Source organism: Brassica napus, chromosome C4 (genome assembly GCF_020379485.1).
Source record: "Brassica napus cultivar Da-Ae chromosome C4, Da-Ae, whole genome shotgun sequence".
Taxonomy (NCBI): domain Eukaryota; kingdom Viridiplantae; phylum Streptophyta; class Magnoliopsida; order Brassicales; family Brassicaceae; genus Brassica; species Brassica napus.
Genome location: NC_063447.1, coordinates 52001529 through 52027208, shown reverse-complemented (window position 1 = coordinate 52027208; position 25680 = coordinate 52001529). Strand labels below are relative to the sequence as shown.

Below are 25680 nucleotides of genomic sequence, written 5' to 3'. Positions count from 1 at the left end.
TGCAGTTATGCTACTTGGCAAACAAAGGAGAAAAGATAAGATGTAAAAGTGGATGCAACTACTCTAATAATGGCACGGAGAACAAACGTTACACACAAGAAATATTTATCAATACTGTATAGAACAACACATCACTGCGAACAACAAAACAGAGTTTTTTTTTTTTTACCCAAACGGCTGGCCAAAAAACAGACCCAAACCATATCTTTCCATCTTTACATACTTCATCGTCTTCCCTTCTTTGTCCTCAAATATCTCAAGGATCTCTCCCGTCTCCCCGGATATTTTCACCGCGATTCCATGCGGTTTGAATCCATTCATCACAGCAATCAACAACTCCAACTTAACCGTCTTCTCAACCAGTTTCCCAAGCCATCTGTTCCCCACTATCAATCTCCCAACTGGAGATTTCTTGCTGTGTATCCCAATCCAAAAGTCTCCAGTTGGTGTTAGCAGGATGTTGTCAGGGTATCCAGGGACCTTCGCAAAGATATCAAACATTGAAATACTTTGATGATAATTCACATATATTCTATTAAAACAGGAACACGACCTATTGATATAGACGTGGTCCAGCTATTTTAATACAATTATTAAAACTTTTTATTAATCTGATTAGAGTAGACACCCACCTATACCCACATGATGATGATTTTATCCCTCTCCCCTTCTCTAGACAATACACAAAGCAGACAGCATAATTAATATCAACCCATTTTAGTTTCCAGAGATCATACATTTACATTGGATTTAATTTATGCAAAGGGAATATGATGCAAGATTCCTGTTTTGATGAAAAGACAAAAAGTCATCTTATTAGAAATATAGTAAACATATGAGTTTCAGAGCAAAACCGATAGGCAGCTTGAGAGCATATATGACTTGTGGGCTGAATCCAAAAGAAGATCGCATCGTTCGACCTTCCCCCGCATACGAGTTCCCAATGGAGTGGAACGCTCCTCCAAGCTAATCACCGCACACCAAAGACGCTTGCGTTTCCTGCGAGTCTCATTCCATAGAATTACCAGTTTCCCACCATGGTTAACTAATTGAATCGTTCTGTAATTATTAGCACGTATCTTGTACACATCATTCAAACCATCTATTACCTGCTGCTTTCCATTCATTGGGTTATACCACGTGTACTTACGGTCATGTTCAGCAAAAATCTCATTTCCTATAACGCACAAAGGTCCAGTTATACGTCCTAGACCCACAAACCCCGCCTCTTGTACCCATCTTTCTTCTTTCGGATCATATGCGTAGTTCTTGTTCTTGTTCATGGTGAAAGCGTATAGCCTTCCTCCATAAACCACACCTTTGTGATCATGATCACTAGGAGGCTTAGGCAATGGCTTCCAATTCTGAGTCTTTAGGTCGAAAACCTCACCCCAATTTTCCTTGCATCCTCCTATTACATATATCTTGTCATCTAAAAAGTAAGACCTAGCGTGTTTCCTTGCCACCATCATGTCGGGAGCAGGACGCCACGTACGACTCCGACAATCAAGAACTCTAACGGCTCTACAAGAAATCTGGTAGATTTCGGAATGGACGGCGACAGAGGTTGAGTTTGGTGAATACGAGGAAGAGAGTGTTCTTACCGGTACTAAACTTAACTGACCCTGACGGTAGCCGAGATTGAACCATCTGTGACGATGACTACTGGAGGAGGGAGTGGGTAGCCGTAGGCACACGTAGAGGCGAGCGTCTGTGATACCGATTAGGGATCGAGCAAAGTAGATATCTGGAGAAGATAGAAGAGAGTAGAAGTTTTTGGAGACTAAGCAGAGGGAACGGTACTGAGATATCGAGATCCGAGCTAAGACGTTCACAATGACATCATCTGGAATTGATGACAACGACGTCTTCCTTTTTTTCGCAGGAGTTGGTGGGGCTATAGGATTATTCGTCATGGGTTTCACTTTGTTATTTGCTTTGTTATTAGTAACCTTCACCCTATGGTCTTCTTATATAGCCAGCCGATCACATACATATTCCTTTTCCTGTATAACTTTGTATATTTTCCTTTTTGTCTTTGGGAAAATATTAACCAACCTTTTCCTGAGAAAAGGAAACTAGCGTTTCTTTGGTTTTGTTTCTAATTGAATAGAAAGCTTTAAAAGTTTCGTTGCTATTCATATTGAAGGCCTCACACACTATATCTCGCAGGAAGTCAGAACTTTAGTAATACTTTTCTGCTTATTCCTATGGCTTTGCTGGACTGGTACTGCCTTCGCTTGCAATATTAAGGACCATGTAATGATATGCAATGATATGCTAATGCTCTTATATACATTCATTCTGATGAATCTTTCATTCTTCTCTAGTGTAGTGAAACTTTTTGTTCTTATTTATAGGTGGTATGTAACGAATAAGTGATTGTTTTTTTGCGCTGAGGGATGATAAGCCTTTAGCTAATGCAGCTATCTTGCACTTCCTTTTTCGTATTTTTTTTTGTTTTTTTGTTTAATTTTGTAAGTAATTGTTTCAAATGAAAGACGGCTTCGAGTAAACAAAATTCTAAAGAAAAATAATAATTCAAAAAGACCAATGTGATTTGATTCTCTTACAAAAATTTGGTGAAGGACGATGAAAGTCTAATCCTTTGCAGACAATCTATCAGTAATGGCTTAAAATACAACATTGAAGAAGAAACATACTCTCAGTGTGATCTTTTATCACATAAACCCAGGAGAAAGTGATTGAAACATAATACTCTTAGTGTGATCTTCTATCATATAAACCACATCATTGACGGTTTATACAAACATGCTTTCAACTCAGGCCACTCGATTTTCTTCTTATTTGAATTCAACTTCTCCTAATATAAACCACACAATTAAAGAAAAGGTTACATGGTTAAAGTGGAGATCCATATCTCAGAGACCAACCAAACCTAAGGGAAGCTATTTTTAACTAACCATTTTCTTGTTCGAGAAGTCATGCACAAAAGAGCCAAATGAGTTTCTTTTCTTGTAGTTAAACTTGAGGAAAGAAGAGAATAGAGATTTTTTTAACTTTTAAAGACGAGGAGCTAAAACCAAGGTCAGAAACTGCTTTCACAAAGTCTTTAGGGTCTGCTCCTCCATTGTTTGGATCAAACCCTGCTTTTTACTGAGGCCAACCACTGTTGAACACACCCAACGAATGTCTTGTTGTAATGGAAATGTTCAGTGTCTTGTTGTGTCTTTGTAGCAAAGTCAGCGGAATGAGACATTCTGTTTGATGACTTTTCTTGAGTCTGCTTCTTCGATTTGAGGTCAAGCTCCTGCAAATTGGTTGGTTTGTGGATGAGAACGGTCGGAATGGTACAGCATTGTCTGCTACGGCGTCTCTGTTTTTGTCTGTTGTGGCCATTATTTGTATTGTCCGGACTGCCAAAAAGAGCCTTTGAAGACCCCTGCCACTTAGAGATAGCTTTATTCTTGGCGGTAATGTCTTTTTTTTTTTCTCTTTTACATTGCAACTTCCTGATTCGAGTTATATTTGTAGGGAAAGAGCATAAACTAATCTTATCAGATAAAAGGATATGGTCCCCTGTCTCCAGTTTGCCACGTAGAGATAGCTTTCTATGCATATATTCTTCTCCAGTTTGACTGTAAAGAAGAATCATTGCTAATTTGCAGTTACTTTAATCAACTTTTATGTTTCATAAATCAAATTAGCAATGATTCTTCTTTACAGTCATTTGATGCTTAATTATGGAATTTTTTGAACAAGTGACTGAAATGATACATGGGAGACAGGAGGAGAAAAACAGAGGAGAAAAGATAACATGTAAAGTGGAAGCAACTACTCTAGTAATGAAAAACGTTACACAATAGAAATATTTATTAGTACTGTATAGAACACATCATGCGAACAACAAAGCAGAGTTGAAAAGAAAAAAACAGAGTTACTTGCGATCAAGAACCCAAACGGCTGGCCAAAAAACAGACCCAAACCATATCTTTCCATCTTCCCTCTCATACGCCTCACTTACATATTTCATTGTCTTCCCTTCTTTGTCCTCGAGTATCTCAAGGATCTCTCCTGTCTCGCCGGAGATTTTCACCGCGATTCCATGCGGTTTGAACCCGTTCATCACAGCAATCAACAACTCCAACTTAACCGTCTTCTCAACCAGTTTCCCAAGCCATTTGTTCCCCACTATCAATCTCCCCGCTGGAGATTTCTTGCTGTGTATCCCAATCCAAAAGTCTCCACTTGGTGTCAGCCGGATGTTGTCAGGGTATCCAGGGACCTTCGCAAAGATGTCGCGGGTCCCAGCTTTAGGACCTTTTATCCAATATCGGTGGACCAGACCTGTGGCTGACTCGCAAGATATTAGAAAAGACCGGTCTTTGTTTAGAGCCAAACCGTTATTACAACGGAGATTGTCCATCACAACTTTGGCCTCCTTCGTCTTCTTATCATATTTGATCACTCTTCCCGACCGCTCCCCATTGGCAGCAACGAAAAATACCTCCCTAACGACAAACAACACATAAGTCTTAAGCTATTATTCTTCAAATAACAAAATAATATATCATTAAAAATAATAATAATATATCATATATTGAAATGCAAATGCTCGGATCATAGGTAGGGTACATGTATAAGCTAGGTGAAGCGTATAATAATACCTGAAATGATACTTGTCACTACTATCATTGAAGTAGAAGACATCTTCCTCTTCGTCAATATCCATTTGGTTCGCAAACATAACTTTGCGACCTTCGGCCTGGTCCACAACTAACTCGGCCAATCCTCCCTGAGGTCCAACCTTCATGACTCCTTGGTAACCATCGCATATGTATAGATCTCCCGTTTTCTTCTCAAAACTAAGTCCCAGTGGTCTTCCACAAGTAGGCACTACTTCACGGCTTGAACAGTTCCCTCTTCATATAACAAAGAGAATATAATAATTATTTTTTCATATAAACTTTTTGATTTCAGAAAATAATAATTAATATAACACTAGGTGTGGATTGTGCATTTGAGAAGTCCCAAATATGTAGGCTTTTGGAACATTATTGGTCGAGTTTCTAAAAACAAAGATATTTGGGACAATATGTGATTAATTCCTGTACTTTATCTTTAACGGTTCTAAAATGGTGTTAGATTAGAACTTTTTTTTTCTCTCTCTTCATTTTGTTAATTTTTCATTTATTTTGTTACATTTTTTTGATAAAATATACTTATATGAAAAAAATATTTATTTTGTCCATCCACCTTTTCTACAAGTGTCAAATACCTAAGTTACCAAGCACCAAAAAAAATTATCAAGGACTGCTTGAACAATAATTTTAGATAGAGTCCTAAACTCGAAACTTAAAATTTGATAGGATTCACTGTAAAATTCATTCAGCAGATCTAAAGTTTAAGTCCTATGGAGAAAACAATGAATTAATTACAAAGACAGAAAATATTCTGTTTTTTTTTTCACATCAACTGGTTTGCTTATTTGCTTATATGCACGTCTCCGTGTGTTCTAGTGAACGTTGTAACAAAAATAAGAACCTGTGAGGAGATGTGTGGGCAAACTCAACCCAGCCGAGTGCATCGCCGCGCCACTTGAGAATACGACCGTCCACGACGGCAGCATAAGGACCTTCTCCTTGTGGGTCAAACTCGATGCTCTCTGGTCCATCAACAGGAATTGGAATGGTCTTAGCCATAGGCAATATATTTTTGGTGCCCTCTAAATTGTCTGGCGCAAATAGAGTCTGATATGAAACCACGGCCAAGATGGCAAAGACAGTCGGAGCAGCAGCCCATGTTGGGATTTTCTGACTAATCGGCATAGGTTCTTCTCAAAAGATTACTAAAGAGACGCGTGTATAGCACTTCTAAACTATTGGTATAGTAGCTACATACACCTGATCAAAAGTGACCTTAGTTATATAATAAAGAAGAAAGAATTTTCCAGAAAGGGGAAGAGATTGAAGAGACGTATGGAACACTACATACACCTAACAAAATCAAAGTGACGCTTATTAGGACAATAGTTTATAGTAAGTGCGAAGCGGTTAGTCTACACGTGCCATTTCACTTGAATTATTTAAGTGACAGCTAGTTAGCTGATAGAATAAGTAAATGCTATGAATCAATGTGTGGAGTTATTTATACGCAGAAGAAGTTCAGTTTTAGAAGGTTTCCAAAGTTTTTTTTTTTTTTTTTGGGTCTAAATATTAAGTTTTATACCATTTTTTTAGAATTTACAATGTTGTGAAACACAACTTATTACAAAGAAAAGAAAAGAAGAGCAAGGGAGAGAGCAATATAAGAGAGTAGCAATTAATTAAAAGGGAAAATAAACCAAAAGTAGAACTCCAGCAAAAAAGGAGGGGGAGCAGATGATGAAGGCCGAATTAAGGACAGCAGTCTGTCTCGCATAGCCTGGTTCACCACGCGAAAGAACGCATCTTCAATTGATGACACTCCCGTGAAAATGCGGGAATTCCTCTCACGCCAAACGTTGTAGATGATAACTTGGTTCAGAAGCTTGAGCACAGTCACTGCCCGCGAGGCATGAAGTCCAGGGAGCTGCTGGCAGATGAGCACAAGTTCAGTGAGTGAGGCAGGAGGTGACACCAAGTACCTGCCACAGAAACGAGACCAAGTAGCAACCGCAAAGGGACATTGAAAAAACAAATGGCTTATAGACTCATCAGCTATAGAGCAGAGTGCACAACCTGGAGAGACAGATAGACCCCAGGAAATCAAACGATCACGCGTTGGTAACCTTCCAAGGAACGCCATCCAAGCGATGAAAGAACAACGAGGGATTTTCTCTTTGAACCAAGCCACTGAATGCCACTGAACCAGAGGACTAGGGAGGCGAATCCTTTCCCAAGTCACCCTAGTTGAGAAAGAATGACCAAATCCCCCAGAGTTGTTTCTTCACAGATAAGCATCCCCACCGTTAGCTGCAGATGGAACTGACGTTGTCGATAGGATGATCTGAAGCGTTACATCTAGTTCAGAACGCGCTGGTGGAAGATTCCAATGACCATTGTCGACTACTTGAGAGACGGTGGCAGAGAGGGATCCGAAGAGAACGTGGACCCGTGGAACCGTAGAAAAGGTGTAACGGACCCAGCTCTGTCCAATAGTCATGCCAAAACAAGGCAGTGTCTCCATCCCCGACGTTGCATCTAAGGAAGTTATGAAGTTGATCCTTCAGTTGAAGCATACTCCTCACAGTACATGAGAACCGTGGCGCATCATTTATAAGCCAGAGACTCCGTCCATTGAATCTATTATGAGTTAACCAGGGCACCCAAAGAGAGCCTGATCCATAGAAGAATAACCATAGTCTCTTCAACCTGAAAACCATCTCAAAGTCTTCAAGCAATCTGATACCAAAACCACCCTCCTTTTTTGGAGTGCATATATGCTTCCAAGAGACCCTTTCCCCAGCAGCGGAAGTTGTGCTATTCTTCCAAAGAAAACCCGAGCATAACGAGTCTACCTTAGCATAGAACCACTTAGGCAGCACAAACACAGAACTCCAAAAGTTTACCATGCCATAAATCACCGAGGAGATCATCGTTACCTTTCCAGCGAAAGATAAATTTTTGACAGTCCAGGAATGAAGCTTAGATGTTATACGGTTAAGGAAAGGCTGAAGAGTGGCTGCAGAGATTTTTTGGGGCTTAGAGGTAACCCAAGATATCTAGTAGGGAATTCTCCTTGTCGAAAACCAGATAGTTGACTCAGTTCCGTGGCTTGAACGTCCGTGTATCCCCCATAAAAAATCTCAGATTTGGATTCATTAGTATCCAGTCCAGACCACTCCTTAAATTGATTCATAACCCCTTTGATCCCATCAGTAGATATTTGTGACCCATCAGAGAAGACTAATAAGTCATCAGCGAACAGAAGATGAGTGAGCTTAGGGGAAGCACAAAGAGGATGTAAACTGTAAGAACCATCAGATTCTGCTTTGTCTAGCAGACGGGAGAGAACCTCCATGAGCATAATGAAGAGATAGGGAGATATAGAATCACCTTGACGGAGACCCTTCTTCCCTTCATAGAAACCAGCAAGCTCCCCATTAATAGCCACCGAGAATCGCGTCGAGGAGATACATTCGGTTATCCAAGTGATGAACATTGGAGGGAACTGTTGAGATTCCAGCACTTTTATCACAAAGTCCCAACACACCGTATCAAAAGCTTTGCGAATGTCAATCTTAATCATAGCACTCCTAAGGCAAGAAGATTTGTTGTAGTCCTTGATAAGCTCTGTTGCCAGCAAAACATTTTCTCCTAAACTGTGCCCTTTTAAGAAAGCGGCTTGGTTAGGACTGACGCATTCAGTCAAGAGAGGATTGAGGCGATTTGCGATGATCTTAGATATAAGCTTGTAGACAACGTTGCAGCAGCTGATTGGGCGATAATCAGTGAGAGAACAAGCTTCCGGCTTCTTGGGAATAAGAGCAATGGCAGTAGTATTCATGTCCTTGAGAAGTCTGCCATTGCGGAAGAACTCCCTTACAGCATAAATGATATCTTGTCCCACAATATCCGATGAGGCTCTGATAAACTCAACGGAGTACCCATCCGGCCCTGGACTCTTATTTAGTGGCATTGCAAACAGAGTAGCTCTGATCTCAGCTTCTGTAACTTCTTGTTTTAAATAATTCTGCTGCAGCTCCGTACATCGAAAAGGAAGTAAAGACTGCAAATCCTCGGGAGAAACCAGAGAAGAGGGAAGGTCTGTAGAGCCTAAGATCCCCTGGAAGTAATCAGCGGCATGTGATTTGATCTTCTCAAACGAGTATAATATCCGATCAGTGGCGTCTTTGAGGTAGTGGATATGATTTCTGGAGGCATGAGCGGACACACTCTTGTTATAGAATGGAGTATTGCGATCCCCTACATCAGCCCATCGAACCCTTGACTTCTGTTTGTAGAAATTTTCTTCCGCCTTAAGTAGAACATTCAATTTATCCCTCTCGGCATGCTCTTCTTGAGCAGTTGGAGTATCCGGCGAAGTAAGCAGAGCTCTCTGTAGAATGTCAACCTTCTCTTTTTGATTCTTAACCCTCTGGGATATACCGCTGAAGTGCCTTTTATTTAAGCGTCGCAATGGTCTCTTCAGCAGCTTAAGGGAGCGGACGAGCTTAAATTGATCAGTACCTGTGATCAAGTCTGTGTTCCAAGCTTCTCTTACTGTCTCTGCATACTCAGGATGATCAATCACATGATGAAAAAATTTAAAGGGTTTGGTAACCTGACATCGAAGAGAAGGCAACCGGAACAGGCAAGGAGCATGATCAGATTGACATGGATCTAGAAATTCCGCATAAGAATTAGGAAAGGACGATGACCATGCTTGATTAATGAAGGCATAATCAATTCTCGTTGATATAGGGCTAACATCCTGACTGTTCCTCCACGTGAATGGTAATACCTTAGCTTGTGCCTCGAACAGTTGAGCGTCCTGAAGTCCAATGTTTGCCTCGTCCATCCCAGAGACATCAACATGAGAGATAAGGTGGTTGGAGTGATGAGAGGTACGCAGCATCTCATTAAAGTCACCCAACACAGTCCAAGGATGAGAAGATACCGGAGAAGAAGCCTGTAAGTCAACCAATGAATTCCACATACTCCTCCGTTCCTCCACCAAGTTGTAGCCATAAACAAAGGTTACCGTGAAGGAGATGTTTTCCGATAGGATAGAAACCCCGCAAGTAACTGATTGAGCTGTTGCATCATAGATAACCAGTAGAAACCTTGGGTCCCAAACAATGAAAATACGACCCGAAGCATCATCTGCATAATTAACAAAATAATTCCACCCTCTTGGAATAGCTCCTAATACTCTCTCTTTAATATCTTCCAAAATATGAGTTTCCAGAAAAGCTCCAAAAAGTGACCTATGGATATTAATTCAATATTTGGTCATCGTGTGGCGTTTTGTATGATTCGGTCCTCTTACATTCCACGCAAAAAACATACTTAAATTTTTAATGGCGTTTTGCAGCCTTACGGCTACTCTTCATGCGGTTAACCAGGATAAAAGGGTTGTCTTGCTCATGTTCTTCCAAAGTTGCAACCCGATACTTTTGGATCATGATTTGCATGTAACTCACATTTTTCGGTCAATGTATGTTTTGTGATAAGTATTGTATTTTTAGATATTATTTAAATTTATTATTAATTTGATTTTAATAATTATTAAAAGGTCTATCAATCTCGCAACTGAGACTACCGATCAGTGATGGTGCTAGTAGAGAATGAGAGAATAAACGATGTAGATGTTTTTTTTTTTTTTAACTGAACGATGTAGATGTTTTCGTATACTATCTCTACTATATAAAAGGAACTAAATTAGAGGATTTTTAAGCATGCCACATCAGCAAAAATATTCAGATCCAACCATTGTCGCATGTCAGCTTAATTATTATGTCATTTTGTCTTATGTCGAAGTCCAAATGATGGCCCACCAAAACCATTGAGTTGTAGTAACGCAGACATGCATTGCTCTTCATCTTCCTCAACAAAACTCTCTCAGCTCAGCCGTTTCGGATCTCCGGAGTAACTCAAGTCATCCACCACTCCCACTCACTTTTCTTTATTGTAAAAATCTTATGGCGACCAAACTCTTCAATTACCCTAACTTCACCTATATATATAACTCGCTTCTCATCGAATCCACAAACCCCGATCATCCAAACTCACCGCATCCATGGCTAAGAAAACGGCGAGACCAACTACAACGGCCTCATCTGCTTTATTCTTCAATGATTTTGTCCATGGATTAAGAGAGACGAAGATTATCTCCACAGAAAAACTTAGTGCATCTAAGCTGATGCTACGGGATCCAACCACCGGATCCACTTTGTTCATCGTCATACTGTGATGGTGTGTTGCTATCTAACTTCCAGGTTACATCTATGTGTAGCTAAATCTGAGGCCAGAAGTTATGAAAGGTATTCAAGAAAGCATCGTATGGTTCCTTTTTAGTTTCTGATGTTAAAACTGCATCTAAGATATTTTTCATTTGGCTTCTTCGATGAAAAGACTGGGACTAACCACAATGATAGGAAGTCCGAACAATGGGAGGCCACCAAACGAGAACTTTTGTCTTGGCATGGAACTCAAGGATCTTATCATCAAACCTGATAGAGACTGCATCGAGGATCGGGAAACAGTATAGCTACAGAGACTGCATCGAGGATGGACACAAGTATGAAGCTCGTGATTCCTACCTAATGGGGAGGTTTGTGGTTCTTCTTATCTTTGTTTTTAATTGGTTAAAATATGTATATGGTTTTGGAAAGTCGTGATCTTTTGATGCATTATCGATGCATGAATGGTCCACTTGGAGACCGTCGGTGAGTGATAGGTATGAGATGCCTGAACATGTCATCATATTGAGGTAGATTATGGCTGGAGAGAGAGAGAGAGAGAGAGAGAGAGAGAGAGAGAGAGAGAGAGAGAGAGAGAGAGAGAGAGAGAGAGAGAGAGAGAGAGGCTATAATTGTGACAAATACGCAAGAGGTGCAAATGATAGGTATGAAGCTATTGGGCTTAAGTGCTAAGTATTAAGTTCATGTCCTTCAACACCATGCAATTCAATTTATAATAGATGCAAGCTAATGTTTTGTCTCAGAATTAAGTTTTCGTAGAGTGTTGGTGCTACGAATTAATATTTAACTGCTCTGTTCCTACCCTGTTAAGCTATGTGTATAAAGCATTAATAATTGATGCTATCCAAGGTTTTGTGCTACTGGAGTTAGTCTTCGCTGAATGTTACACCGCTTTGTAAAGATTTTTAATTCTTTTTACATGTTTTATTGCTATAAGTAGTCTTATTAAAGATCTTTTAATATATGCTCAAACCTTAACTTATGTTAATAATTTTGTTGCTAGACTATTTACAACTTAATACCATGGAGGGATCTACTCATGCAGTTTCTAATAAAGTTGTGTGTACCATATCATGATAGATGTATATATTCATACATTTAAATAAATAAAGGAACGGGTTTATTGGCGGTAATACTAAATAACAACAAATGTAATTTAGCAGGAGACATTATATGGATTCTAAGCTATAAAGCATGTAATGTTGCAATATAAAACAACCGTTCTATTCTTGAAGAGTGTTGTGAACTTGAAAAAAAAGATATGAGTCGAAGATAGTCACATAGCATGGGTTCTCCAACTTTTAGTATCCTAAATTTAAACAGGTTATGAACCCTACGTTATTTTGGTCTTGTGATGTGTCTCCTATATGTTGTTTCCTTACAGTCTCATATGCATATTAAATAGTTAGCTATGGAGTAGTGATGAGGCATTTTGAAGGACCAATTTAAATTGAACTATTCAGGACACTTCAACTAACTATTGCTGATTAATCCAACAATCATAAATTAGTGATCTTTAATGTAATATATTTAAAAAAAAAACTAAAATTGTCAAAAAGTTGGTCTTTATTAAAAAATTTTTTTTTGATATTTATTTTTATCATTAAATTTATTTTCGATTTTATTTATAGTACCTCATAACTATTGAAGAAAAACTTTCAAAAATATTACTGATAACCTTTTTCGATAAAAAGAATTAATGATTTAAAGAGGTAACCTATAAAAAACGTTACAATAGTTTATGCAATAAATTATTTTAAATTAATTTATTTGCTTGATATTTATCAAATATTCACTTAAAACTGGTCACCAAATCTAATCACTCAAAAAAATTTTTATAAACATACAATTTTAAACATAAATAGATTGTGAAAAACTATAAAAATTAAATTTAAACCCATTAGCCGCGCGTAGCGCAGAAACAACCTAGTCTCTATAATGTTATTCGAGGAATAGTTTCCTATGTGTTTATATTAATTTTCACAGTGGTATATTGCAGTACTTTTAATGAATTAAATTAATTATTATTGGTATTACTTCTATTTTTCCTTTTTAACAATTCTTTTTTTAATCACATTATTATTAAAAGGGAATTTTTTGTAACTAAATTGTTATCAAAAAGTAAATATATATAAAAAGTAATATTTTAACATTAAAATATACAATAAACATGTAATATTTGAAACCCACGATCAGTTACATATTTACAAAATTATTAATGTACTTTAGTAAAGCATGTGCTTCCTTTTTCTAATTTACTTATTTTGTCGTACATTTAAACAATTTTTTAAGTATTTTATTAATTAAAAAGAAAATATGTTAGTTAGAAAATTTGTAAGAATTATCTTTTTCCTTATTTATAATTTATATGAATGTACAATAACATTTTATGAAGATTTTCATTTAGGATGCGGTGTAAGTAATTTCTATTTGATGTTGCTTTCGCTATGACCATAAACAAGAGTTAAGATCAATTACTAGAGAAAATTGGTTTGTTTTTAATAAAACCTATTTTTTCTCACCAACAAGTATACGTAGCGATTTCCAAAATGAAATCAAACCCGGTCTGAAAGTTCTTAATACTGATCAAGAAGGCAATTCATAAAAGACAACCAAAAATATTGTTTATAAAAAAAGTTTTCTAAAGTATTAAATAGTTTAAGCTTTTTTTTTTGTTTTTTAACTAAATAAACATTTGTTTGTTTAGACTAACAACTTAGATAAAAACAATTATTTTCACTTCAGTAGTGTTTTTACTTAATGTCATTTTATGTTATGTAACTTTTATCCATAATAGTATAATACACCTAAACGAGAAATTATTTTGTTAGTTATTATATTTTGTAATTTATGAACTGTTAAATGATTAGGTGTTTTAACAAATTTATTGAAATTAAAATATTTAACTAAATTAATCAAAATATGATATTACAATCATAACTAACAACATTATCTAAATTAATTAACTATCCCAAAATTTAAAAAATATCATAATTTTAGAAATAAAATATTGTGGCCAAACTAAATATTTTTCTAAATTAAAACAGCGCAACGAAATAACTCATACATTAAAATGACAATTTAACTAAAATAAAAATACGTAAACAAATAAAAGCTAAAACTAATAAAAATATTATCCAAATTATTATACTTTAATTAGCTTTTGGTAAATATTCACTCCCGTATTTTTTTGTGCGGGTGAGTCACCTAGTTATTTATTTTATGCGAAAAGGGTTCTGTTGATATATTATGTCTTTGGCTAATTTAATGATGGCATACCAGTCGGTTTATGCTTCGTACAACAATTCTAATTTGATATTTAGAATTGAAAATCTTTATATTTATATATGATATTATCGTAAAACAAAACTTACAATAGTTAACATGTATAAATTTTAAAACTGTATTTTTGTCCGCACGTATATATACGGATTGTCAACCTAAATAACATATCCAGTTACTATATAACCATTTTCATTACTATTATTATCGAGTTGAATCAATTGTATTTTGGACGACTGATCTAAATGCAACAGTAACAGAAACGATTTGTACAAAAGCACAATGATTAGAAATGAATGCTCCCACGTAATTATTATGACTTGTTAATTGGCATATGGTGTAATAATAAATCGACCATATTAAAACACTATATATTTAGAAAATATTAAATGAAATCAATGTTAAAGAAGATTATAATGTGATACTGTTTGTTGATTATAAATTTTTTTTTTAAAAAACTAAAGAATGAAGTTTTTTAAAATAATTTTTTTTGGTTTTTTATCCATCAATCCGTAATCGCAATACATCTGTGATTTTGAATAGTTTAGAATGGGTAGGGTACACGTTACATGATCTTTATGTGATGGAAACGTTAGTCAGCCACGGCAGATACATATGGTAGGGGGGAAACCAATTCTCATCCTCACTGGGCCGTTATTTTACTTTAGCGGCCCAGTAGTTCCACGACGGCTTCAACTTTTCCTTTCTCTTTTTTTTTTTTTTTTTGATCAACTTCCTTTCTCATCTCTCTTATTTCTGGCAATCAAATCATTCACAAACGTGAATCGGAACCCTAATCAGAGCCTGCTCGCGGCTATTGGATCCCAAATTTGGTCGAAGATATGAAGAAGTACGGATTGCAAATCAGGGCTCCGTCGCAGAAGAAGCAGCCAACACTTCGTCCGCCTCCTTCGATTTTCGACGAAGACGAAGACGTTGACGTTGAGAAGGAGATCTCTCGGCAAGCTTCGAAGACCAAATCTCATAAAGAAGTACGTATCCTTTCCCTCCATCCTCACTCTCTCTTTTCGATTCAGTTTTGTTGAATCTGTTGTGTTTGATTATTAGACGGAGGAGCAGCTTAAGAAAGCCTTGGAAGAGGATCCTTCCGCTTTTGCGTACGATGAAGTTATTGACGACATCAAACAAAAGGCCATCGTTCCTAAATTGCAAGATCGCCAAGACCGCAAGGTTAATAACTAATAATGCAAAAAAATCTCTTTGTTTTTTTTTTTTAATGCTGGAGTTTGTTGTTGTGATTGCAGCCAAGATATGTTCAGCATTTGATGAAGAAGGCGGAGCAGAGACAGAAGGAGCATGAGATTGTTTACGAGAGGAAGCTCGCCAAGGAGAGGGAGAAAGACGACGATCTTTTCTCCGGTAAGGACAAGTTTATAACCGGCGCCTATAAGAGGAAGCTAGAGGAGCAGAAGAAGTGGCTTGCGGAAGAAAGACTCCGTGAGCTTCGAGAGGAAAGAGATGATGTAAGTGTTGTTTGTTTGTATATATCCTTTAAATCTAAAACTAATGCTTGTTAGGTGTTTATTCCTTTGTGTTTGATCTTTGGTTAGGTTACAAAGAAGACAGACTTGAGTGACTTCTACTTCAACATGGAGAAAAACGTGGCGCTTGGAGCTCGAGGTATCGAAGAGAAAGAGGAACAGAGAAAGGCAAAGAAGCTGGAGGAGGAGATTAGAAAAGAAGAGAAGAAAGCAGATTCACCGGCAGAGGAAGTGTTGTTGCCTGAATCACAAGATGTTGGATCAAGCCGTAAGAGAAGTATGGAACCGCAAGAAGAAGAAGAAGAGAAAGATGCGTCTGAGAAGAAGATTGGTTCAGATGTTGTCCCAGAAGAGAAAGACTCATCAACTAAAGAGGAAGCGAAAGAGGCTCCAAAGGAAACTACTACTATACAGCACAAGAAAAGCGAGGATGCGATTGCTGCTGCTAGAGAACGGTTTTTGGCTCGGAAGAAGGCAAAGGTTGAAGAATAGTTGTGCCAAAGGTTACTTTTGGTCATCTTTTTCTTCTGTAATATTTGATCACTTTCTGTTTGAACACCTTTTCAGTATAACGCTTGTTAAGTACCCTTTCACCAAAGTGTTAAAAGATAATCTTATTTAGAGAACTGTCTCTGATTGTTGTTCTTAAGATTACACAAGCTGAGAAGAGTTGCAAAAGGTAAACTTTAGCATAAACCAAACCATTCATTGATCGACTGTAATGAACCAATTCTGTAACGTGTAGACATATATCCATAAGGGAAAAAAAGTGAGTGTAACACAAAAGCAGTGGAAAGATGATGATTAACAAGTTAAGGTTCAATGATCCTAGTGATGAAGAACATAGGAGAGCTCTGTTTCAACCCTCAGAGTTCCAAAAAGATGTTTCCCTCTTATAAGCTCATTGTATGTGATGGGGAAGGTCTAGAAGTAATTTTCTTATTTTATAACTTGTTCTTAGCCCATTTATTTGTTTTACTCTTCTGTTAGATTATAAAAGGACTCGAGTGATTCTTACTTAGAAAAGCTCTCCAAGAAGTGCTACCTGAACCTTGAGATATTGGATTATGTTTTAAGCAAAAGTATGTAGCCGCAAGAAGCAGAGAACGCAACATGTGAGCAGAGCCGGCTTAGATAAAGGGACAAGTGGTGCGACCGCCCCGGATCCAACATGTGAGCAGGACCGGCTTTTATAAAGACTAAGTTCGGTTTCTTTCATCCTACTTTTATCTTCTACCACTGTCGTGATGAGGATACATAATTGTGAGAATAAGAAATTGCACAGAACACAGAAAGAGATAAGAGAAACAAGATGGAGAGAAAAAAAAAAAAGGGTAAAAAACCTTCGACATAGAACTTGTAAAATATGAAGACGAGAAGCTAAATGACTTGACAAGTACACATAGGTCTAGAAACTACTGCCGTCAAGTCTTTCAAGTTGAGCAAAACCGGACACGTAACGCGCAATGTCCTCTTCGGGTGAAACATCGAACTCTTCTTTTGGATCTTTAGCTCTGCAATAACATCCCCGTTTTCCTCACCTTCACTCATCTGAAAAGTACCGCCAGGCTTGTCGTTTACATTATTTCTTGCTACGACACCTGTCCACGTCGTACGTTCATGTGGCTCTTGTAGCGTGCTCTGCAAGTAAACCCTCTCTGTCTCGAAAATTTCTTCGATCCGCACGTGTATGCTCATCTCGCTATAGTAAAGCCTCGAGGAGCTTGGGTTGGTCGATGAGAGTTTCACCTGTTTTGGTATAACGAGAATTTAAATTTTGATGGGACAAACCGAACTCAACCAACAAAACTAACTCAGATCACTAGGTTTTACTTGTTGAATAAAGAAAAAGATTAAAAACACTTACCAGTACTTTTGATCTTGAGATGGGATCAAGGGAGACATCGTCAAGCATGAACCGTGGGACACGCACTTTGTTCAAGATGAAGATGAGCGATACAAGAACGACTATTACAACTACAGCGACAATAACGGAGATTGTTACTCTTCGTTTTCTCTTCTTTTGGATGTCTTCATACTTTACGGTAATTGTTGCCCCTGCTTCTTTGGCTTCTGTCTTCGTGGTCGTTGCCTCTTCCTTCTTCATTGTTTAGTTGCTAAAGTCAGCTAACTTCTCAATTCTTATGGAACTTTGAGTAGTTTTTGAAGTAATAACTATGAGACGCAGGTTTATATAGGGAAATCTTAGAGAGTTGAGAGCATGATGGATTTTGGAAACCTTCTAAATTCAAGATTTGTAAAGTGTACACAATTGGAAAAATGGAAAAATTTAGAATCCTGGAAATTTTCTAAAAATTTAAAATACAATTATGATGTATAAGTTTAAATCTAATGACATATGGATGCAAGTTACAAGTTTTCTATATTCTTTCCATGTCAAAAAAAAAAAAGTTTAAACCTAATGATCCCTTCTTGATACAATCTCTAAAGTTATCATCTTTCAACATATCATCGCAGGGCGAAAGTTAAAATCAAGAATACCAGAACCAAAAAAAATTATCTTAATAAGAAGCACTTGATACTATTAAAATTAATTCCCAAGACCATCCAAGTTTCATTATCTTCAATTTTGCCACACAATATATTCCTTATTGCAGGGTAAAGTAAGATATAGAATCACCAACATCTTCAAGAATGAAACAGAGAATCATCATCATCATCATCATCATAATTCAACAACACATTAGCTGAAAATGGTCTTCCCATTTTTTCTCTCGAACATGTATAATTCATCATAGACATTGAAAAAAATACCATTGTCGACTCGATTTACATTATTATAAAACATGAATAAATTTCATCATCAACATCGCAAGTAATTTGGTTTAAATTATAAAACTCCTATTGAAAGAAACTCACCTTCTATCATCTCATTAAGGTTTGCATCTCTTAGCCGAACCAACCATGTTCCCCGAACTACTATTCCCCCCGACACCAACCGCCACGTCATCGCAGAAAACCGTGACGTACCTCCTCCTCCGGTACACTCCATACCGGAACGTAACCAAAGAAACCACCCTCAAATCGAACTCCACGCTTCCTTTCTCGCCCCTCTCTTTCCCAATCGAATCAACCAACCGGCCATCGACGTACGTCCCGGAGACGGAGAGCGTCGCGTTCACCGGAGTCTGATCCTTCGTCCCCAGATCGAACGGCTGCAGGCGCGTCTCGGAGAGAGACGCGCGGTCGTAATAGAGCGCGCACGAGACGCCGTCGTAGTGAAGCGACATCTTCGAATTAGGGTTTTGGAACTGGAGGCGGAGGTCCCAGTTTCCGGCGAGGCGGTTGTCGGAGACGGTGAAGTTGGAGACGGAGAGGGAGTTGAGGTAGACGGTTGGGAGCTGGGGACGGACGACGATGAAGAAGATGAAGAGGATGAGGCCTAGGATGAGGAGGAAGACGGTGAAGGCGGTGAAGAGGCGGCGTAATAGGACAGCGCGTGGGCTAGGCTGAGGCGCGTAGTGGGGGTTGTGGTTTTGGTATGGGTAGGCGGTTGCGGCGTTGGGAGGGTAACCGTTGGCGGGTTGTTGAGGCGGATACGGGTATGGATACCCGGTGGCGGGTCGGGCGTTCGGGTCTTGCTGCTGCATATCCAAGGGATTCGAAGAGAGGAGAGAATCTGATTTGTTTCTGATCAAGGAAAGTAGAAGAGAAAGTGTTCACAAGTAGAGGCCAGAAATGTAATAAACCGAACGGAAAAGAGATATTTTTATTTTTTTACGCGGTTTTAAAATTGTTTTGGAAGGTTGAAAGGTTAAATATTTTTAAATAGAAATTAAACAAAAAAAAAATCCTGGAGAGTAATTCAAATCTAACGCTGCGTGAGATAATAATCATAAATTTTAAGATTTGCAATGATAATGACAAGTTGACAATATTGTAAGAATGCCACAAACTTTATTAATCAATAGATTATATCGTTTATGTCAATTTTGAAATCAGATTTGTTTATGAGAATTGAACTCAATATACGAAGATGACATCATATTTAAGAAATTAACCAAAATATTGATACAAGAAATTTGTATCGGTTTGAGCTAACCGGAAATTGAAGAAATTGGTTTAGGGTGCTTTGAACATTGTACGGAAAGAGAAATGAGAAAGACAAAGAGACGAACTCTCGAACCGGACCTCGTGGTCTGGTGGTAAAGGAACCTCAGCTGAGGTGTCAACCATCACGAGTTCGAGATCCGGCCACGGAATGACTTAGGCCCCCTGGTGGGTACAGACGCAGGCTGGTTCCGGGTTCAGGGGGGATTAAGGCCGAAGGCCCGAACCCATCCTGGTTAACAAAAAAAAAAAAAAACTCTCATAGTGATAGAGGCTCTGTAAATACATAAGACTTTTGAGTATAAATATTAAAAACTCTAGCTTCTTTTTCTTTAACCAACTCTCTTGAATTGATTCATTGTGAGCGTCTCTCTTTCCTTTGTTGTTGTACAATGAGCTCTATAAGTAAGATGCATTCTTCTTCCTTGGTGAATTGTCATGATTGATTTAGTTCTGGATATAAACACTATCACATCAGTGAGTTGAACCAGGTTTATAAATCTCTATGTCTCTGTTTATCTCGTTTTTCATGTTAAACACAAACAAACAAGTGAAAAAGCTTGAGAGACAAAATCAAAATCGTCCTTTTTAAACTTGTTAGAATTACAACCCCATGGAAATCAATCAGATAGCTTCATATTCCTTCTTATGATTTCATTTTAATCATTTCTGTGAATGATATAATTAAAGAGCTATTGTAACAAAATGGTATCATAGCTTGTTGCACGATAAGTGGTATTAGAGCAGGTTGGTTAACACAAAAACTGTTATTCTCGATAATAAATGAAGGTAGTCTATTTTTTTATATTTATGTCCCTCTTGAGAGAATCAAGCTGATTCTAATGGATATCGGAACTGTCATCTTTTTTTCGGCGAGAAAATACAATTCTGATGTTTTCTATTAATTTTTGTTAATCATATTGCAATAACCATTTTTACCAACCATATTGATAAACACTGATAACAATTGTTTTTGGGGCATTAACCATTTTCAGTGTTAAAAATGGTTATTGCAATATGTTTTTCAATGGTTATCGAAAATTGGTAAAACCATTTTTATCAAAATAATAATTTTTATATGTTGCAATATGTTTTTCATTTATTTTTTAAAACTGATAACAATTATTTTTTGGGCATTAGACTACCATTCAATTACTCGATTATGAGGTCTTTTAGATAATAAGATTGAAATAATACAACCAATAAATATATAATTTTTGTGAAATGAAATAGTATTTTTGGCCAAAAGTTCAGTTGTCAAGTTGGATATTCTAAGTACATGAAAAAGATTGAAAGAATGAAAACGTTTTTTAAGTTTCCACTAGATCTCGACCCGCGCGGATTTTTACTTTATTTTTATATAAACATTTTGTTTTCAATTCTAAATTGGTATATATTATAATATATATGTGTCTATCAATTTTTAAAACATAATAAGTATACGGTATATTTTTTCATTGAATAGATTATTTCAAACTTTCACATGTATTTACATATTTTTCTATATATATATTTTCGGATTATTATTTCATTATTAAAATCGTAACTATATATATATATATATATAGATTAGTAAAATATTGTTTTATTGTCATATTAAAAAATATTGTAACATTTCACAAATTTAGAAATTTTTAAACAAATTAAACTTTTCGCTTCATAGATTTATATTATCGAGTAAATAATTAAACATTTAGTTTTTGTTTAATTTTTAAAATAAACGATATAGTTAATTTGTTTTCATTGGTTTAAGGTAGTAAAGATTAATCATTGTTAGATAATATGATTTTTGTTATTTAAAAAAATATTTATAATTTTAAAAGTTAACATTAACAAATGTTTAAATAATTAACATATGGAGGTATAGTATTTTTTTTTTCTTCAAACGGCTATGGAGGTATATAATTTTTTTTAAATGATTTTATAGTGAACTAATAATAAGATTGAAAATTACCAATCGATATGGTGTTATCCCAAACTGATGCTTTTTCATTTTATCTCGACACTCTTCATTTCCTTCTAATAAATCTGTTACATTACATGCATTTCAAAAAGAACCATAACTTTTATCATCAAATATCCTCATAATATTTAGAGACTTTATATAATTGTTTAGTATTTGAAGATTAAATAATTTTCCTTCAAAAGTATTTTGACTCTTGTCAAGTCTTGAGTTATACGAAATATCTTTGAAAGTTTATATATGTTTCTCCAAAATATTTTATGATCATTTGGATTTTATATATTTTATATATTTATTTTTTTCTTTTTATACTGCATTTTTCACTGCTCATTAATACTATATATATAGAAACCAAAAATTGCAATAGTTAACAACCAAAAAGTACAATGGTTGATCACCAAAAATTGTAGTGGTTGAACACCAAAACTTGCAACAGTTAACCATAAAATATTGTAATGGTTCTTTTTAAAAATTGCAAATGTTCATCCAAAAAATTGCAATAATTCATTTAAATCTCTAACAAAGCATTATATATATGAAAAATACGGTTTAAAAAAAGCAGTTATAACAAACAAAACAGAAGCAATTATTAGCGAAAAAGTACAATAAACAATTATGAGCAAAACTGTATAATACACCTTTACCAGCAAAGTTATAACGAAGAAACACATTTATAGACATTACTTGGGATCCCTATTATAATTTTAAAATATTGTTCTCCATCTATGAATAAAATAAATAATTATTAGATGAAAATGATACACATGTATTATTAGATGAAATTGATACACATGTATCACTTCAACATTGTGACCAATATGGCTTCTTCTTTAACGATAACAATTGGTCTTTGATAATCATCTACAACAAACAAGAAAAAAAAATTAATAATAATAAATAAATAAACAGTTATAAGAACACACTACAAGAAAACAGCGGTATTCTGACGGACATTGCGACGGAAAATGAAATCCTCGGAATATACCGAGGAATTTCCGAGGAAATTCCGAGGAAACACAAAATTGGGGTTCCTCGGAATTTCCTCGGAATATACCGACGGAATTCCGAGGAAACCTCAGTCCGTCGGAATATTCCGAGGAAATTCCGAGGAACAATGTGTTCCTCGGAAAAAACCGATGAATTCCGAGGAAATATTATAGCCGTTGGAGAGCCGTTGGGGGATTTTACAAAATTCCGAGGAAATTCCGACGAACTAGCCTTTTCCGTCGGAATTCCGCCGGAATTTCCTCGGTATGTCGGCAGGATTTAATCTATATAAACAAGCACTCCTCTTCCTCTTCATTCACTCCATATCTTCATCCTCCCTCTTACTCTATTTACACACGAATTTGATTCATAAAAAATATGTCTTCTTCAAATTATTTCCGTTCTTGGATCGATCGACCCCATTTGGATCCGAACACGAGATTGCTTACGGAAGAATACCAACGAGGTATAACCGAATTCATGGGGTTAGTTCACCGACAACCGGAAGCAAAAACAGGTAAGTTAAGATGTCCTTGCTCTAATTGTAAAAATAGAAAGGTTATTAAAGAGTGGGATGTTTGGACTCATCTATATTTGAGTGGGTTTACACGAAGTTACAAAATTTGGTATCATCATGGGGAAACTGATTATGAACATGGTAGTACTAGCGAACCTCAGCCAGCGGTTAGATTAGAAGAACCAATTAGAACGGATGTAGATTATGGTGTAGGTACTGAGCAGATGGTAAATGATCATTTTAGAGGGGAAGATTTACCCAATGCAGAAGCTAGGAGATTTTATGATATGTTGGATGCTGGAAAGCAACCATTGTACGAAGGTTGCAGAGATGGTCATTCAGCTTTATCATCTGCTACAAGATTGATGGGCATTAAAACAGATTATAATTTGGCTGAAGACTGTGTGGATGCGATTGCTGATTTTGTAAAAGGTATTCTACCCGAGGATAATGTAGCTCCTGGTTCATACTACGAGGTTCAGAAACTCGTAGCTGGTCTTGGTTTATCGTATCAGGTAATAGATGTATGCAGCGACAACTGCATGATTTATTGGAGGGCGGATGAACAGCGGGTTACATGCAAATTTTGTGGAAAGCCTCGTTATAAAGATACGAGTGGAAGAGTTTTATAAAGATACGAGTGGAAGAGTTCCAGTGCCATATAAAAGGATGTGGTATTTACCTTTGACGGAAAGGTTGCAGAGGTTGTATCTGTCTGAACGCACAGCGCAACCAATGAGATGGCATGCGGAGCACTCAACAGATGGTGAGATCAGACATCCTTCAGATGCAAAAGCGTGGAAGCATTTCCAATCAAAGTATCCCGACTTTGCGTATGAGAGAAGAAATGTCTACCTTGGATTATGTACTGATGGTTTCAGTCCGTTTGGCAAGAGTGGAAGACAGTATTCTCTATGGCCCGTCATTCTTACACCATACAACCTACCCCCAAACTTGTGCTTGCGTCGAGAGTTTTTGTTTCTCTCGATTCTCGTTCCCGGACCAGAACATCCTAAGAGATCACTTGATGTGTTTCTTCAGCCACTAATATATGAGTTGCAACAACTATGGGCTCAAGGTGCTGAAACATACGATGTTTCGTGTAAAGAAAACTATCAAATGCGGGCAGTACTAATGTGGACAATAAGTGATTTTCCAGCATATGGTATGTTGTCTGGATGGACAACGCATGGAAGACTATCATGAAGCAATTGCAGGTTTAAGTGGTTTCTTCCGCGATTTATGCACGAGATCAGTGACTCTTGAAGGTATTGAAAATTTGAAGACTAACATAGCCGTGATTCAGTGCAACCTTGAGAAGATATTTCCTCCCTCATTTTTTGATGTTATGGAGCATCTTGTTATTCACCTGGCAAGAGAATTGGAACTTGGTGGTCCTGTGCAGTATAGATGGATGTATCTTTATGAGCGGTATATGTTCCATTTGAAGAAGATGGTGAAAAATTTAAGTAGGGTGGAAGGTTCTATAGTCGCACAGATGATCAATGAAGAAACTTCAAACTTTGCCGAGTACTACTTTCCAGCAGAAGTTCAGACCAAAAACAGAAGACCTGCTCGGCATGATGATAGAGGCGAACGGGCAGCATATCATGTTACGGTTCCAGACATTTTCACAGATGTTGGACGACTTAGCGGAAAACCAAAGGACCGTCGACTTACTGAGCAGGAGCGCAGTCATTTGCAAACATATTTGCTCACCAACTGCGAAGACGTTCTTCAATATGAGAGGTAAATAAATGAGCTTACAAATTTTTATTTTAACAAGTTGAAATTTAAATCTTAATTAATTAAATTATTGTCATCATATACAGGATTTTCATGGCAGAAAAGCGGTTCGAGTATAGATACGCCACAGAGGACGAACTAGAAGAAATGAAGCAGAGAGAATTTAGTGGATGGATGTTTACTTATGTGAGTGCTTTAAACAAATTAAAATATATTTTATCACATATTTATACTAATTCACATTTATTGATATAATATATATATATGTGCTATTAATAGGTGTCTGCTGGTTTGGCCAGAGGTGAAACATTTGACGATTGGATACGTGAGATGGTCGTTGGACCAAACTTTGTTGTGAAGTCATATCCGAGATTTTGTACTCGAGGATATGCATTCACAACTCAGAAGAGGAGACGTTCGAGTACGACTTATGATGCTGGCGTTTGTTCTGCATCAGGAGATGATGTATACTACGGACACATACATGAGATTTTGGAAATTAAGTATTTGGGCATGGTTGGATTGCGCTGTACTGTTTTCTATTGTGATTGGCACGACAACACCCCAGATCGAGGTGTGAGAACAGATGCATTTGGTGTTACATCAGTAAATTCGAGGCGAAAGCTGCAATATTATGATCCTTTCATTCTTGCTTCTCAGGCCGATCAGGTAATTAAATGTTAATTATTCAGAATGATTCATCATCATGTGTATTAATTTATAATTTTTCTAAATGTTACAGGTT

General features: G+C 36.9%; 6 protein-coding genes across 8 annotated transcripts; 1 reads left to right on the top strand and 5 right to left on the bottom strand.

The window, feature by feature from the left end:
* Positions 1-43: 43 nt before the first annotated feature.
* On the bottom strand, positions 44-2072 carry LOC106424242 (putative F-box/kelch-repeat protein At4g35120). Of its 3 annotated transcripts, XM_048756477.1 has the most exons (4): positions 1110-2072; positions 855-999; positions 633-672; positions 44-480 (listed from the first exon to the last, which is right to left on the bottom strand). In XM_048756477.1, exons 1-2 carry the CDS (start codon positions 1914-1916, stop codon positions 967-969), a joined length of 840 nt encoding a protein of 279 aa, XP_048612434.1. In that variant the 5' UTR covers positions 1917-2072; the 3' UTR covers positions 44-480; positions 633-672; positions 855-966. The 3 variants fall into 3 exon arrangements, with proteins under 3 accessions (XP_048612434.1, XP_013720447.1, XP_013720448.1); XM_013864993.3 differs by having other exon boundaries at positions 855-2062; XM_013864994.3 differs by having other exon boundaries at positions 633-2066.
* A 1690-nt stretch (positions 2073-3762) lies between these two features.
* On the bottom strand, positions 3763-5999 carry LOC106424238 (protein STRICTOSIDINE SYNTHASE-LIKE 9). The gene is made up of 3 exons (XM_013864988.3): positions 5506-5999; positions 4629-4883; positions 3763-4472 (listed from the first exon to the last, which is right to left on the bottom strand). Exons 1-3 carry the CDS (start codon positions 5787-5789, stop codon positions 3899-3901), a joined length of 1113 nt encoding a protein of 370 aa, XP_013720442.1. The 5' UTR covers positions 5790-5999; the 3' UTR covers positions 3763-3898.
* Positions 6000-6282: 283 nt separating this feature from the next.
* Positions 6283-7128, bottom strand: LOC125586176. Its single transcript, XM_048756002.1, has 3 exons — positions 6893-7128; positions 6731-6847; positions 6283-6586 (listed from the first exon to the last, which is right to left on the bottom strand). Exons 1-3 carry the CDS (start codon positions 7126-7128, stop codon positions 6283-6285), a joined length of 657 nt encoding a protein of 218 aa, XP_048611959.1.
* Positions 7129-14849: 7721 nt separating this feature from the next.
* On the top strand, positions 14850-16277 carry LOC106424341 (nuclear speckle splicing regulatory protein 1). Its single transcript, XM_013865094.3, has 4 exons — positions 14850-15141; positions 15218-15340; positions 15415-15633; positions 15721-16277. Exons 1-4 carry the CDS (start codon positions 14992-14994, stop codon positions 16141-16143), a joined length of 915 nt encoding a protein of 304 aa, XP_013720548.1. The 5' UTR covers positions 14850-14991; the 3' UTR covers positions 16144-16277.
* Positions 16278-16825: 548 nt separating this feature from the next.
* BNAC04G39010D lies at positions 16826-18091 on the bottom strand. Its single transcript, XM_013864970.3, has 2 exons — positions 17519-18091; positions 16826-17400 (listed from the first exon to the last, which is right to left on the bottom strand). The coding sequence occupies exons 1-2, from the start codon at positions 17756-17758 to the stop codon at positions 17032-17034; spliced, it is 609 nt and encodes a 202-aa protein (XP_013720424.1). The 5' UTR covers positions 17759-18091; the 3' UTR covers positions 16826-17031.
* A 214-nt stretch (positions 18092-18305) lies between these two features.
* On the bottom strand, positions 18306-19438 carry BNAC04G39000D (NDR1/HIN1-like protein 3). Its single transcript, XM_013864969.3, has one exon. The coding sequence runs from the start codon at positions 19260-19262 to the stop codon at positions 18546-18548; it is 717 nt and encodes a 238-aa protein (XP_013720423.1). The 5' UTR covers positions 19263-19438; the 3' UTR covers positions 18306-18545.
* Between the last annotated feature and the right edge of the window lie 6242 nt (positions 19439-25680).